Source organism: Chelonia mydas, chromosome 1 (assembly GCF_015237465.2).
Source record: "Chelonia mydas isolate rCheMyd1 chromosome 1, rCheMyd1.pri.v2, whole genome shotgun sequence".
NCBI classification, from domain to species: Eukaryota; Metazoa; Chordata; order Testudines; family Cheloniidae; genus Chelonia; species Chelonia mydas.
In genome coordinates this window covers 184,249,644-184,263,779 of record NC_057849.1, presented here as the reverse complement: position 1 = coordinate 184,263,779, position 14,136 = coordinate 184,249,644, and the positions used below count along the sequence as shown (strand labels likewise).

Sequence of the window (14,136 nt, the reverse complement as noted above, 5' to 3'; positions counted from 1 at the left end):
ATCACATTACAGCTAACTGGAGAGAAAAATTAAGTTCAGCAACAACAAAGCAGTTGAACCATGCTAGAAGTTTTCGAACTAAAAAAAAGTTAATCTATATTTTCTTTTACCTACAGGCCTACCCACGGATAGCGCCGGCATTTTGGCACTACCTGCGGGTAGAAGTGAGTAGCGGGTATTTGAATACTCCCACATCTTTACACTTTACTAGTACTTATGGAACTTCTAATTTGTCCATTGTGCAAAATATGTAGCTGCCATTTCAGCTGCCATTTTCTGTGAATGTAGTCATGTACGAATACCATATTATTTTGACTACAGTATATTTGTAACCCAAATCACAAAGGTACAATGTGCACTGTATGAAAGAATAAGCAAAATTTCTTAAAATATTTCTGATCCAAAGTCGTGTCATACATTGTGATGATAGCACAATATCAGAGAACCAGAATTCATACCTGCACCTCCTTTTATGAACAGATTTTACATTCATTAGAAAAAAGCAGAGCTTTCTATTTGGACTATTGTTATTACAAAGTTTGCACAACTCAACTTGATATTATTTCTCCCCTCTTTTGTCCCTCAGGAGCATGAGCAGCTCAGCTATTCCTCCACAAGGTCCAAGGCTCCAAGTGTTATCATCACAGGTCTCAAGCCAGCCACCAAATATATATTTCATATCAGAGTCAGGACTGCAGCAGGATACAGCGGCTATAGCCAGAAGTTCGAATTTGAAACTGGAGATGAAAGTAAGTCTTACAGAAGGGAGAAAACTGACTACAGTAGAAGTAGTATCTAATTCTAAGTCAGTCAGACTTTGGGAATGTGAATGAGCTGAGTATTCACCACATACACAACACAGAATGCCCACTGGGTTAATGTAAACCAATTCTCACACATCCCCTTTTGAGGGGTTCCCTGTATATTGAACTCAGGAACAACAAAAATAAAAATCAGCCCAAGAAGAACATTGAAGGATTTTTTTTTCCTTGCAAGATTTCCTCACCCTCCAACCCCTTTCTTTCCCTAGAGACTTTCCATCTTTTATCCTCCTGAAATGGAGCTTATAAGACCCACAAGGTATGGATGCCAGCAGAGTAGAACCTGACATTTTCTCACAGAGAGCCTTTCATCTGTTGGCTTTCTGTACTCCCATTATCTAAGAATAATGTAATGGAAACATTTATGTGTATTTCCAATCAAACAGTAAGTCTGCTAAATACCCAAGTAAGAAGCAAGCATATAAAAAGCCACAAAAAGATCTGTGAACAACTTCTGTAATGAAACCCAAGCCCCCATTACAATCCCAGTTAGGATGTTTGTAAATATTGGATAGAAAATTAGTATACATACCACATTAAAAACATTCATTAGTGAAATTACATTAATTAACCACTTACCCATACCATGTCTCATTAATGTGTTGAACTTCATGCTGCTTAAGCTGAAGTACAGACTGAAGTCTTCTTATAAATGTATAAATTTTCAAAATAGACTTCATAGATGAATAAGAAATTACAGAAATCTTATCAAGAGGGTAGTATAATGTTGCTGACAAAATATAAATGAATGTATTTAACATAGAGGTTTCAAATTTATCCAGGAATGATCAGCTGAATCACAAGTTGAAATCCTATGACAAAGTGACAAATGTATTCTAATTCTATACTATTCTTGGAAAGTGACTTTTGTACCAATATGGAACTAAGGATCCTTAATATGGCATCCAGACAAACTGTTTACCAGTCAAAGGTTATGGGACTGTTGGTGACCATTCAACCAAAAGCAATTCAGAAGCTAAGAATGTAAAGAATTAGTTACTAAAATGTCAATTCAATTTAAATTTGCCTCTCCAGACAATAGTTCATAGCTAATTCCTTTCATACATAATATTGCAGATAAACATTGAGAGTGCTCCTGACTTTACACTAATGGACTTAGGGTAAAAATACCTAAAGTGCCCCTAAGCCTTAAACTCTTAAATACCATTTTCAAAAATAACCTAGGGCCAGATTTTTAAAGGAATCTAATTACCTTAAGATGCAGATAGGCGCCAAGTGGGATTTTCAAAATATTTGCATACTTCTAAATGTTTTGGTTTGACATTTTTGAAATGAAACACTTCAACTTCTGAATTTTACTTCACTTTTATTTTTTCAAAAAGGTAAAAAAAATCAAAATTTTGAAAATGAAACATGTTTTGTTTGACCCAAAATATACATTTTACTTTTTTAGTTTGACCACTGAAAAATAGGAATAAAGCTATATGAATAACCAAAGTGCCTAAGTTATTTTTAAAAAATGTGACTCAGGCTCCTAAGTCATGTATATGCTTTTGAAAAGTTTATCCTTCGGCCTTTAGCTGAAACAGTATAGGCTCATGCATTCAGATCCAGATGACAGTGGTGTCATTACAAGTGTGGTTGTGGTATATACAATCACTCTGGCCAGACAACCTCATCCCAAATGTCTGAGGTCTACAGCAGTTCAAACCGCCATAAGGGCCACCACCTGTGATGATGCTCCTGGGCAGGCTGTCTGTGGGGATTGAATCTGCACCTCTGAATGCATGAGCCCCGGCTGCTCGAGATAAAGGACCATGAGCCCCGGCTGCTCGAGATAAAGGACCAAGTGTAAAGCAGATCACAAAAAGGAAGGAAGTTCCTTTGTCACGTATGCACCAAGAGGTTGTGATTAGTAGTTTTCTCATTCTGAAAATGTATATTATATGAAGTATAGAAAACACCTTTGTTATTTCGGGTGTTTTGCTTGCTGCAGCAAAGGAATCATTGGCATGCATACATTATTTTAAGTACTGTGACTAATAATATTATTTAATATCCATATTTTATAGCTCTCTCAATTCAGGCCCTCCTTGCTAACATTTTGGTAAATCTGGGCTGAGTTTTGAGTCAGTCTGGGCTCATTAATGGTTTCAAGTGGAAATCATTGGAAACTCAGTTGTTTTAACCTGTAATTAGCATGTGACTGTTTCAGCTGAGTTAGATTAGGAATTATTTGATTTGTTCAGATGCTTAACTCGAAGCAAAATGTAATGGTGTGTGAATCTACATGAACTAAAATGAAAAGGTTTTCCTGAATCCAGAGCAAACTAAAATCGCTATGTTTCTCCGAAGTCTCCCTGAAAGACCTCAAGAATAGATCAGTGAATCACAGTTCCGGTTGTGTATTCCATAGACCTAATACTAATGATGTGATCCTCCATGAGAACTGCTTTTTGAATACTGGATGTGTCTAGGCATGGACAAATCTTAAATAGGTGTTCAACGTATTGCCAGACTGTCACAAGTTAGCTTGAAATGATTAGTGCCTCATACATGAAAACATAGTTTGGGGATTGTGATACAGGAGGGCCAGGGAGCAGTGGGAGAGTGCTAGAGGGGAAATATATAAGCTCAAGGCTAATTAAGGCGTGGTTCCCTGTAGACTAGGGAAGGTGGCTGCAGGTTAATTGGAGCACCTGCAATCAATTAAGGCCCTGTTAGGAACCTAATAAACCCCCCCTGCTTCAGGCAGACAGAGGAGGAGGAAGGAGAGAGGACTGGAGCTTGGAGGTGTGCTGTGAGATTTGAAAATCAGAGAACTGAGGTAAGTGGGACCCTTCCCCAGCATCTAAGGACTGCAGGTACCCTACCCAAGGGGGAAGAGGGTAAGAACCCACAGGGATTGAGAGGGGCTGGGGCTCAGAGTGAGGAGCAAACCCAGACCCCTTGCCCGCTTCCCTCCTTTACCACCTTCCTGGGCCACTAGCGGGGCCATCGATGCCCCGAGAACAGGGGCAAAGGGTGGCATCTTAGCTCCCCACCAAGAAAAGTGCAGGACCCACCAGACTAACATCGGCCATCTTGTCACAGGATTCATTACATTACAGAAGGAACACAAAGTTATTTGCAACCATGTTTTAATTTAGTTAGCAGATTAAGTATCTCATGATGATCTAAGGATATGTCTACACTATGAAATTAGGTCGAATTTATAGAAGTCGCTTTTGTAGAAAGCGTTTTTATACAGTTGATTGTGTGTGTCCCCACACAAATGCTCTAAGTGCATGTAGTCAGCGGAGTGTGTCCACAGTACCGAGGCAACCGTCGACTTCCGGAGCGTTGCACTGTGGGTGGCTATCCCACAGTTCCCGCAGTCTCTGCCACCCATTTGAATTCTGGGTAGAAATCCCAGTGCCTGATGGGGCTAAAACATTGTCGCGGGTGGTTCTGGGTATATATTGTCAGGCCCCCGTTCTCTCCCTCCCTCCGTGAAAGCAAGGGCAGACAATCGTTTTGCGCCTTTTTTCTTGAGTTACCTGTGCAGACGCCATACCACCGCTCAGCTAACTGTCACCGTATGTCTCCTGGGTGCTGGCAAACGTGGTACTGCATTGCTACACAGCAGCAGTTTATTGCCTTTTGGCAGCAGACAGTGCAGTATGACTGGTAGCCGTCATCGACGTGGTCCTGGGTGCTCTTTTAATCGGGTGCCTGGGCACACATGGGAGTGACTCAGCCAGGTCATTTCCCTTGTTTCGTCTTGTGGCAATTGAGTCCTACCGGCAGTGCACTGTCTTTTAACCTCCAGCTAGCAGAAGATGATGGCTAGTCGTCATACTGCACCGTCTTCTGCCGAGCACCCAGGAAATGATGATGGCTAGCGGTCGTATTGCACAGTCTGCTGCCAGCAAGATGTATAAAGATAGATGAAGTGGCTCAAAACAAGAAATAGACCAGATTTGTTTTGTATTCATTTTCTCCTCCCTCCCTCCCTCCGTGAAATCAACAGCCTGCTAAACCCAGTTTTGAGTTCTGTCCTTGAGGTTTTGAGTTCTATCCTTGAGAGGGCCATTCAGTTTCTCGCAAAGCCACCCCCTTTGTTGATTTTAATTCCCTGTAAGCAAACCCTGTAAGCCATGTCGTCAGTCGCCCCTCCTTCCGTCAGGGCAACGGCAGACAACTGTTCCGCGCCTTTTTTCTGTGCAGACGCCATACCATGGCAAGCATGGAGCCCGCTCAGCTCACTTTGGCAATTAGGAGCACATTAAACACCACACGCATTATCCAGCAGTATATGCAGCACCAGAACATGGCAAAGCGATACCGGGCGAGTAGGCGACGTCAGCGCGGTGACATGAGTGATGAGGATATGGACACAGACTTCTCTCAAAGCACGGGCCCTGCCAGCGCATGCATCATGGTGCTAATGGGGCAGGTTCATGCGGTGGAACGCCGATTCTGGGCTCGGGAAACAAGCACAGACTGGTGGGACCACATAGTGTTGCGGGTCTGGGACGATTCCCAGTGGCTGCGAAACTTTCGCATGCATAAGGGCACTTTCATGGAACTTTGTAACTTGCTTTCCCCTGCCCTGAGGCGCAAGACTACCAAGATGAGAGCAACCTTCACAGTTGAGAAGCGAGTGGCAATAGCCCTGTGGAAGCTTGCAACGCCAGACAGCTACTGGTCAGTCGGGAATCAATTTGGAGTGAGCAAATCTACTGTGGGGGCTGCTGTGATGCAAGTAGCCAACACAATCAAGGATCTGCTGATATCAAGGGTAGTGACCCTGGGAAATGTGCAGGTCATAGTGGATGGCTTTGCTGCAATGGGATTCCCTAACTGTGGTGGGGCCGTAGACGGAACCCATATCCCTATCTTGGCACCAGAGCACCAAGCCGGCAAGTACATAAACCGCAAGGGGTACTTTTCAATAGTGCTGCAAGCACTGGTGGATCACAAGGGACGTTTCACCAACATCAACGTGAGATGGCCGGGAAAGGTACATGACGCTCGCATCTTCAGGAACTCTGGTCTGTTTCAAAAGCTGCAAGAAGGGACTTTATTCCCAGACCAGAAAATAACCGTTGGGGACGTTGAAATGCCTATAGTTATCCTTGGGGACCCAGCCTACCCCTTAATGCCAAGGTTCATGAAGCCATACACAGGCAGCCTGGACAGTAGTCAGGAGCTGTTCAACTACAGGCTGAGCAAGTGCAGAATGGTGGTAGAATGTGCACTTGGACGTTTAAAAGCGCGCTGGTGCAGTTTACTGACTCGGTTAGACCTCAGCGAAACTAATATTCCCACTGTTATTACTGCTTGCTGTGCGCTCCACAATATCTGTGAGAGTAAGGGGGTGGGAGGTTGAGGCAAATCGCCTGGTTTCACACAGCCAGACACCAGGGCGGTTAGAAGAGCACAGGAGGGTGCGGTGCACATCAGAGAAGCTTTGAAAACCAGTTTCATGACTGGACAGGCTACAGTGTGAAAGTTCTGTTTGTTTCTCCTTGATGAAACCCCCTGCCCCTTGGTTCACTCTACTTCTCTGTAAGCTAACCACCCTCTCCTCCTCCCTTCGATCACAAGTCATTGTTGCTCCACATTCATGCATTCTTTATTCATTCATCACACAAATAGGGGGATAACTACCAAGGTAGCCCAGGAGGGGTGGTGGAGGAGAGAAGCACCAGGAGGGGTGGTAGAGGAGGGAAGGACAAGGCCACACAGCACTTTAAAAGTTTAAAACTTTAAAACTTATTGAATGCCAGCCTTCTGTTGCTTGGGCAATCCTCTCTGGTGGAGTGGCCGGGTGGCCGGAGGCCCCCCCACCGCGTTCCTGGGTGAGGAGGTTATGGAACTTGGGGAGGAGGGCGGTTGGTTACACAGGGGCTGTAGCGGCGGTCTGTGCTCCTGCTGCCTTTCCTGCAGCTCAACCATACGCTGGAGCATATTGGTTTGATCCTCCAGCAGCCTCAGCATTGAATCCTGCCTCCTCTCATCACGCTGCCGCCACCTTTCAGCTTCAGCCCTATCTTCAGCCTGCCACTTACTCTCTTCAGCCCGCCACCTCTCCTCCCGGTCATTTTGTGCTTTCCTGCACTCTGACATTGTCTGCCTCCACACATTCGTCTGTGCTCTGTCAGTGTGGGAGGACAGCATGAGCTCAGAGAACATTTCATCACAAGTGTGTTTTTTTTCGCTTTCTAACCTTCACTAGCCTCTGGGAAGGAGAAGATCTCTGATCCTTGAAACATATGCAGCTGGTGGAGAAAAAAAAAGAGACAGTGGTATTTAAAAAGACGCATTTTATAGAACAATGGCTACACTCTTTCAGGGTAAACCTTGCTGTTAACATTACATACACAGCACATGTGCTTTCGTTCCAAGGTCGCATTTTGCCTCCCCCCGCCACGTGGCTAGCCCCTCACCCCTCCCCATGGCTAACAGCGGGGTACATTTCTGTTCAGCCACAGGCAAACAGCCCAGCAGGAACGGGCACCTCTGAATGTCCCCTTAAGAAAAGCACCCTATTTCAACCAGGTGACCATGAATGATATCACTCTCCTGAGGATAACACAGAGAGATAAAGAACGGATGTTGTTTGAATGCCACTAAACATACACTGCAATGCTTTGTTCTACAATGATTCCCGAGTACGTGTTACTGGCCTGGTGTGGTAAAGTGTCCTACCATAGTGGATGGAATAAGGCTGCCCTCCCCAGAAACCTTTTGCAAAGGCTTTGGGAGTACATCCAGAAGAGCCGCAAATGCCAGGGCAAATTAATCATTAAACATGCTTGCTTTTAAACCATGTGTAGTATTTTAAAAGGTACACTCACCAGAAGTCCCTTCTCCTCCTGGCGGGTCCGGGAGGCAGCCTTGATTGGGTTCGGGGGGTACTGGCTCCAGGTCCAGGGTGAGAAACTGTTCCTGGCTGTCGGGAAAACCGGTTTCCCCGCTTGCTTGCTGTGAGCTATTTACAGCTTCATCATCATCATCTTCCTCGTCCCCAAAACCTGCTTCTGTGTTGCCTCCATCTCCACTGAAGGAGTCAAACAACACGGCAGGGGTAGTGGTGGCTGAACTCCCTAAAATGGCATGCAGCTCATCATAGAAGCGGCTTGTTTGGTGCTCTGACCCAGAGCGGCCGTTTGCCTCTCTGGTTTTCTGGTAGGCTTGCCTCAGCTCCTTAAGTTTCACGCGGCACTGCTTCGGGTCCCTGTTATGGTCTCTGTCCTTCATGCCCTGGGAGATTTTGACAAATGTTTTGGCATTTTGAAAACTGGAACAGAGTTCTGATAGCACGGATTCCTCTCCCCATACAGCGATCAGATCCTGTACCTCCCGTTCGGTCCATGCTGGAGCTCTTTTGCGATTCTGGGACTCCATCATGGTCACCTCTGCTGATGAGCTCTGCATGGTCACCTCTGCTGATGAGCTCTGGCCAGCGTGGCAAGCTGCAGGTGACCATGCAAACAGGAAATTGAAATTCAAAAGTTTGCGGGCCTTTTCCTGTCTACCTGGCCAGTACATCTGAGTTGAGAGTGCTGTCCAGAGCGGTCACAATAGAGCACTCTGGGATAGCTCCCGGAGGCCAATACCGTCTAATTGCGTCCACAGTACCCCAAATTCGACCCAGCAAGGCTGATTTAAGCGCTAATCCCCTTGTCGGGGGTGGAGTAAGGAAATCGATTTTAAGAGCCCTTTAAGTCGAAAAAAAGGGCTTCATCATGTGGACGGGTGCAGGTTTACATCGATTTAACGCTGCTAAATTCGACCTAAACTCCTAGTGTAGACCAGGGCTAAGTCATGCCCGCAAATAATTGTGGGTGTAAAAAGAGAAGGATGGATAAAGGCTGGACTCAGTCTCACCCAGTATGTGTAAAGTGTAATCACATGTGATTGTGATAAATGAGGAAGACACTGATGGCAGCAGACGTTAGCCCTTTCATTAGAGTGAGTTCAAAACCCAGGGAAGAAAAAGTAAAATGACAAATCAATATCTCGACACTAATAGGGCTGATGCACTGCTGTCAGTTGAAGCTTGAGTTGTGTTCTCCACATCTTCAATTGTTCCTGCAGTCTGAGGGATTTGGGGTGTCAGAGAGAATTAAGTGCAGATGGTATTTCCTAACTGTAAGACAAGTACATTTAGCTCCTTCTAGTAGCAGTTGTTGCCTGACTTGTCTCTATTGTGATGCATACAAAACTCAGCATGCTAATCATAGATAGTTGACAATCTGTGACTATTCCTCTGCCCCTTCTTTCTTTTCCAATTCCCTTCCTTTAACCCCAATTTAAAACAAACCAAAAAAAGTAAACAAAAGAGCTTAAAATACACGTACCTAACAAATTCTGCCTATTTTCCACCTTACTCATTTGCCTGTTTATTGAATCCACATCTGCTTTAGATGGTAATTCCTTCAGGGCAAGGATTGTTTCTTTTGTGTGTTTGTACAGGATCAAGCACTTGGGTCCTGAGGCATTTCAGTACTATCAGAATATGAATATTTACTGCTAATAATAATAAAATAATACATACATATTCCCTCAGTGGCAGTGAAGAAAAATTGTACGAGGACAAGCCATGTAGAATACTAATAAAGTAATTTATTGCAAGAGAGAAAATTGCTTGAAAACTCATTGGATGAAATTTAATAAAAGCATTTTAGGAGAAATATATAAGTAATAAAGCAAGGATAAAAATATTTCCTTAATATAGAATAGATTGTGTTGTTTTTGGTTTTGTAATAGTTATAAACACAATTGAAGTATGTACTTGGATGTGGAGTTTTGCTCTCAGGGTTGGAATGAAAGCTATAGCTTTTTATTTAAATGTTTCAAATGTTCCATGGTTTACACAAATCAATTTCACAGGGATTTTAGAAAAGAGAGATAATAAATAATAATTTTTTTAAATGCTGGACTAACAAACAAGGTGGATACATATAGCAAACCTCTTTTACTCCATTAGCTGTTAAAGGGATATGAGCTTTGTCAAACATGCTGGTTTGGGTTTTTGGGGTGTTTGCTAATGCTAAGGTAATAATATAATATAATTAACCACTATCTGGGGGAAAGAGAGGCTAAAATATCAAAGGAAAATATCTCATGATTAAAATGAAACCGGTAGAGTAAGAGTATACAGTAAGGTTTAAAATTACCTTGTAAAGTTATTGTTCTTTGAGTTGGCTCTGCATATTCCCACTAATGGGTAAGGCACCAACTGATATAGTCTAACAGGAGCCCCTTCTCCCAGCAGTGCCTGTTAGAGCACATGTGCTTCCCCTTTCTATACCTCCCCTCAGCGTTCATGAACAGTCTGAGGGCAAGGCTACATAAAGGGGCACTGAGGTTATATAAGGGGGCACCAGCTCAGTTTCTTCCAACCATTTGTGCCAGATGGAAGTGAACCATTCTGGTCTTTTGGATCTGGCTTTTTTTCTCCTATTTTAGTCTGGAATAGTCTATTGTCATAAATTTTTAGTGTTAGTGTTAGTAGTTATAGTCAGCTAAGTTAATTTGCAGATTTGTTTCTATGGGGTGACAGATCAGAAGAAGATGAAGGAGAAGCCAGGCTTTAAGGGATGCACTTTCTGCCTATCTGTCTTCCCGGTATTGGATGCCCATCTGAGGTGCCTTAAGTGATTCAGCAGGGTCACTCCCCTTCTGAGTGTTCCATCTATCACACTTTCACACCTAGAGCACATAAGGAGAGGCGTAATAGGCTGCACGTGGTCCTATTTAAGGAAGATCTCCCTGTTAACTAATCGGGTTCCAGGAGATCTTTGGATCTGAAGACTAAGAGGCCCATATTGTCTCTGATTGCATCAGCGAGTAAGGCTAAGATGTCTGAGAAGTCCCAGGGATCCGTGCCTTCGCTGGTTCTGGTATACATTCCCATTTCATCAGATCCTCCTGTTAAAGCTGCCAGGGTGTCAGAGGCGCCATCTATTCAGTCTGGAGATAAGGACCCTATGCCTAGGTTCCAATTGTGTCCATTCCAAAGAGGAACACAAAAGAGAAGACAGCCACAGTCAGCAGTGTCAGATCCCATGGATCACATTTATCAGTTCCATCCGATTTGGATCCATCTTCTATGGTACCAAGTCTGAGACCCAAGTCAGTTCCACATTCTACTTTATGATCCAGAATTACTGAGTTGAGTTTCTCTCTGGATCTGGTGATACCTAAATCTGTAAGATTGTCTCCATTGTCTTTACAAAGCCCTGTACCGACATCAGATCCAAAGAGGACTATTACAGTAGTAGAAGATGTTGACTGTTTGGCCCCTGATCATTCTTCAGATCCAAGTTGAGAGTTTCTTGGGGGACAGGAAGAGGAAGACCTCATCAGTTCCAAGGTCAAATCCCCTACTTCTGAAAAGAGACATAGGATAGTACTACCTCTGCTTCGTCCTCCTCTTAAGACTTCTATAGGGTCATCAGGAAAATCTTTCTCACCTGTCATATCAGTCATCCTCCATGCAGTTATATTGCAGATCCAGGGTTGCATCCACAGGTAGAAGAGGATCATAAAAGAGTCAAAAGACCTCAGCTCTCCAGATTTATGTCACCCAAGACTGGGTTTCCTTAGTCTTTTGGTCAGTTTGTGGCACCACCACTTATGCAGATGTTCCTGGACACTAACTATGGGAGAGACTGGTAATCTTGGACTCCATGGTTTTATTGGGCTGCACCACATGAGTTCCTGGGTCATCCACTTTGTGGATGGAGTAATGATGTTCCAGCTAATAAGGATGCAGCTGCTGAGAATTTTTCTGATCAGATTCCATCAGGTATATCTGCACCCCAGACAACAGTGCCTGACACATTGTCTGAGGAAGAAAAAGAAGAGTTGAGTATGGTGGATCAGTTGGCATCTACTTTGAACTTACCCTCAGTTGCTGTGGAAGAGGCATTGCATCCAGTATCTGACATTCTTGGTGCTCCTTCAAGGAACAGAATGTCTTTATCTGTTTTGAATGGTCTCTTGCAACCTGCTAAGGCCATTTGGGTTACTCTTGCTTCCTGTCAGCCCATTTCTTAAAAAGCAGATAAACTGTATCAAATCCCACAGGAGGGTGTTGTATTTTTATACTCACCTTGCACCAAATTCTTTAGTGATTTCAGCAGCGAGTAATAGATTTAAGTTTGGTCAAGACCAGTCAACTCCAGCAAATAGAAAAGAAGAAATTGGATGCCCCTGGAAGGAAGGCTTTTCCTCCTTAATCTTTAGATATTAGCATAGCTAATTACGAGGTGGTAATGTCCCACTGTCAATTCCATCTGTGGGAGAAAATGGTTATATTTATGCAAGAGTTACCAGACAATCAGAGGAAATTAGCCAATTCTATCTTGGCAGAGGGACAAAATGTGGCAAAACATGCTTTCAGGGCTTCTTTTGATGCTTCTGATTCTTCGGCCAGAGCCTTAGCATCTGTGGTTACTTTGAGAAGACATGCATAGTTAAGATCTTCATCATTGACTGTGGACACTAGCTTTAAGGTGGAGGATCTCCCTTCTGTGGGTGGTGGTTTTTTCAGTAACAAGATGGATGAGCTTTTGGAAAAGTCAGAAGAGACAAGATCTACTGCTCATTCTCTGGGTTAGTTCTCCACTGCTAGGAGACCTCCTACTCCTTGTTTTCATTACCAGAGTGCATTTTATGCTCAACCTTCTTCATATTTTTTATCTCAGAAACTTCAGCAACAACATCAGCAAACAACTTCTTTCTGGCAGTCTCAACAGAAGAAGTCATTCAGGTCCAGACCAAAGTCAAAGCAGATCTGCTTCATCCTCCTCTTCATTTAATACATAGCCATAGATCTGGCACAAGGGTCAAAAGTTTTGGACCAACTGTTTGGTTTGGAAACAGGCTAGACCACTTTATCAGCTATGAGAGACTTATTACATCATGCAAACAGGTCATAGAAATAATAGAAAAAGTCTACGCCGTACGGTTCAAAATACTACTTCTTTTTAACTCCCCTTATCCTTCCATTTTCAGGGAACATCTCACAAAAGTTGTTCTTCTATTGGAAGTTCAGAAATTGCTTTTGATGGGAGCACAAAGGAAGTTCACAAAGGGGTGGGGCAAGGCTTTTATTCAAGATGGGTCCTGGTGCCAAAAAAAGATGAGTATTTCAGTCCAATTTTAGAGTTCTTTGAGATGATTCTGCATATTCACACTTCCCATCCACCTTCCCCTATTTCTCGGAGTCCTGTCTTGGTTTCTCTGGGTAAGCAGTGGAAGGAATTGAGGCAGTACAGAGCGCAGCAGTGGAAGGAATTGAGGCAGTACAGAGCGCAGCACTTCTTTATATAGCTTCACCCTGAGAATGTTCAGACACACCGAAGAGAGGGCTAGGAGGAGGCATGTGTGCACTTTAATGGACACTTTGGAGAAGTCTCCACCATTAGGCTGCCTAGGGTGGCGCATTATGCCTGAGCGTGAATATATAGAGTCATCTCAAAGAACTCCAGTTACGAGTAACCTTCATTTCCTTAATATTGCACTAAGCCTCCCTTCAGTGGGAGACTACATGCTTGCTCCAGTTTACTGGTTGAAATGCAATTTGTGCTGCTTCAGTTATTTGGGATAAAATTAGATACATCATTACAAGGAACAGCTAGAAATTTTGGAATGATTATTAATGGTGGTGCATGAAGCAGAAAGAGGACTGTCTGACCCTGTAGGCGTAATAAAAAAATTAATTAATCAAAGAGGCTGTAGAATTCATATTGTGTGATTACTCAGAAATGTGGTAGAGCATAGAACTTCCATTTGGAATGAGCAATAATTAATAGCTGGCTAGAAGTGTTGGCCGGAAAGGGGGCACAACAAAAATATTGCTGGGAAAATCTGTACCTGAAAATCCCAACTGTCAGATTTGCTGATTGAACACAGTACAGTTTATAATGTATCCTTTCATTCCTTTCTTGTTTGCCTACGCTGAGACTCCCAGTGTCATCCCCTTCCTTCCTTATTTACTTCACACACTTTTTCTCTCCTCCCTTCCCTGCTCAACCCTTTTCTTAAAAAATCTGTCCACACTTCTCTATGCCATTTCTCTCCTCCCTCTCATTAGCTAGTCCTCTATTTTGAGGATACCTAAATTTGGTCTTTGCTTTATCCCAGCCCTCTGCTTTGATTTTTAAAGTGTTTCAGAAATCCTTGCAATGAATCTGATCCCAGGAGTAATGATGGCTAACCTGTTAGCAGGGCGGCAGTCACTGCATGAGTAAGAACAAGGCAGTGGGTTAACCTGCAGATATGAAAAGCTACATGTATTACAGAGATGTACTGGTACCAGCTTTAGAGCAAATCTTGCTTAATCTGACACCGC

The 14,136-nt window shown here is 43.5% G+C and overlaps 1 protein-coding gene across 1 annotated transcript in view; it reads left to right on the top strand.

Annotated features, from left to right (window-relative positions):
• The window catches only part of EPHA6 (EPH receptor A6), an 833,227-nt gene that overhangs the window by 597,854 nt on the left and 221,237 nt on the right, over positions 1-14,136 (top strand). The window contains 2 exon segments of the mRNA XM_043538468.1: positions 117-164; positions 587-749. Of these exon segments, the coding sequence (XP_043394403.1) occupies positions 117-164; positions 587-749 (211 nt within the window).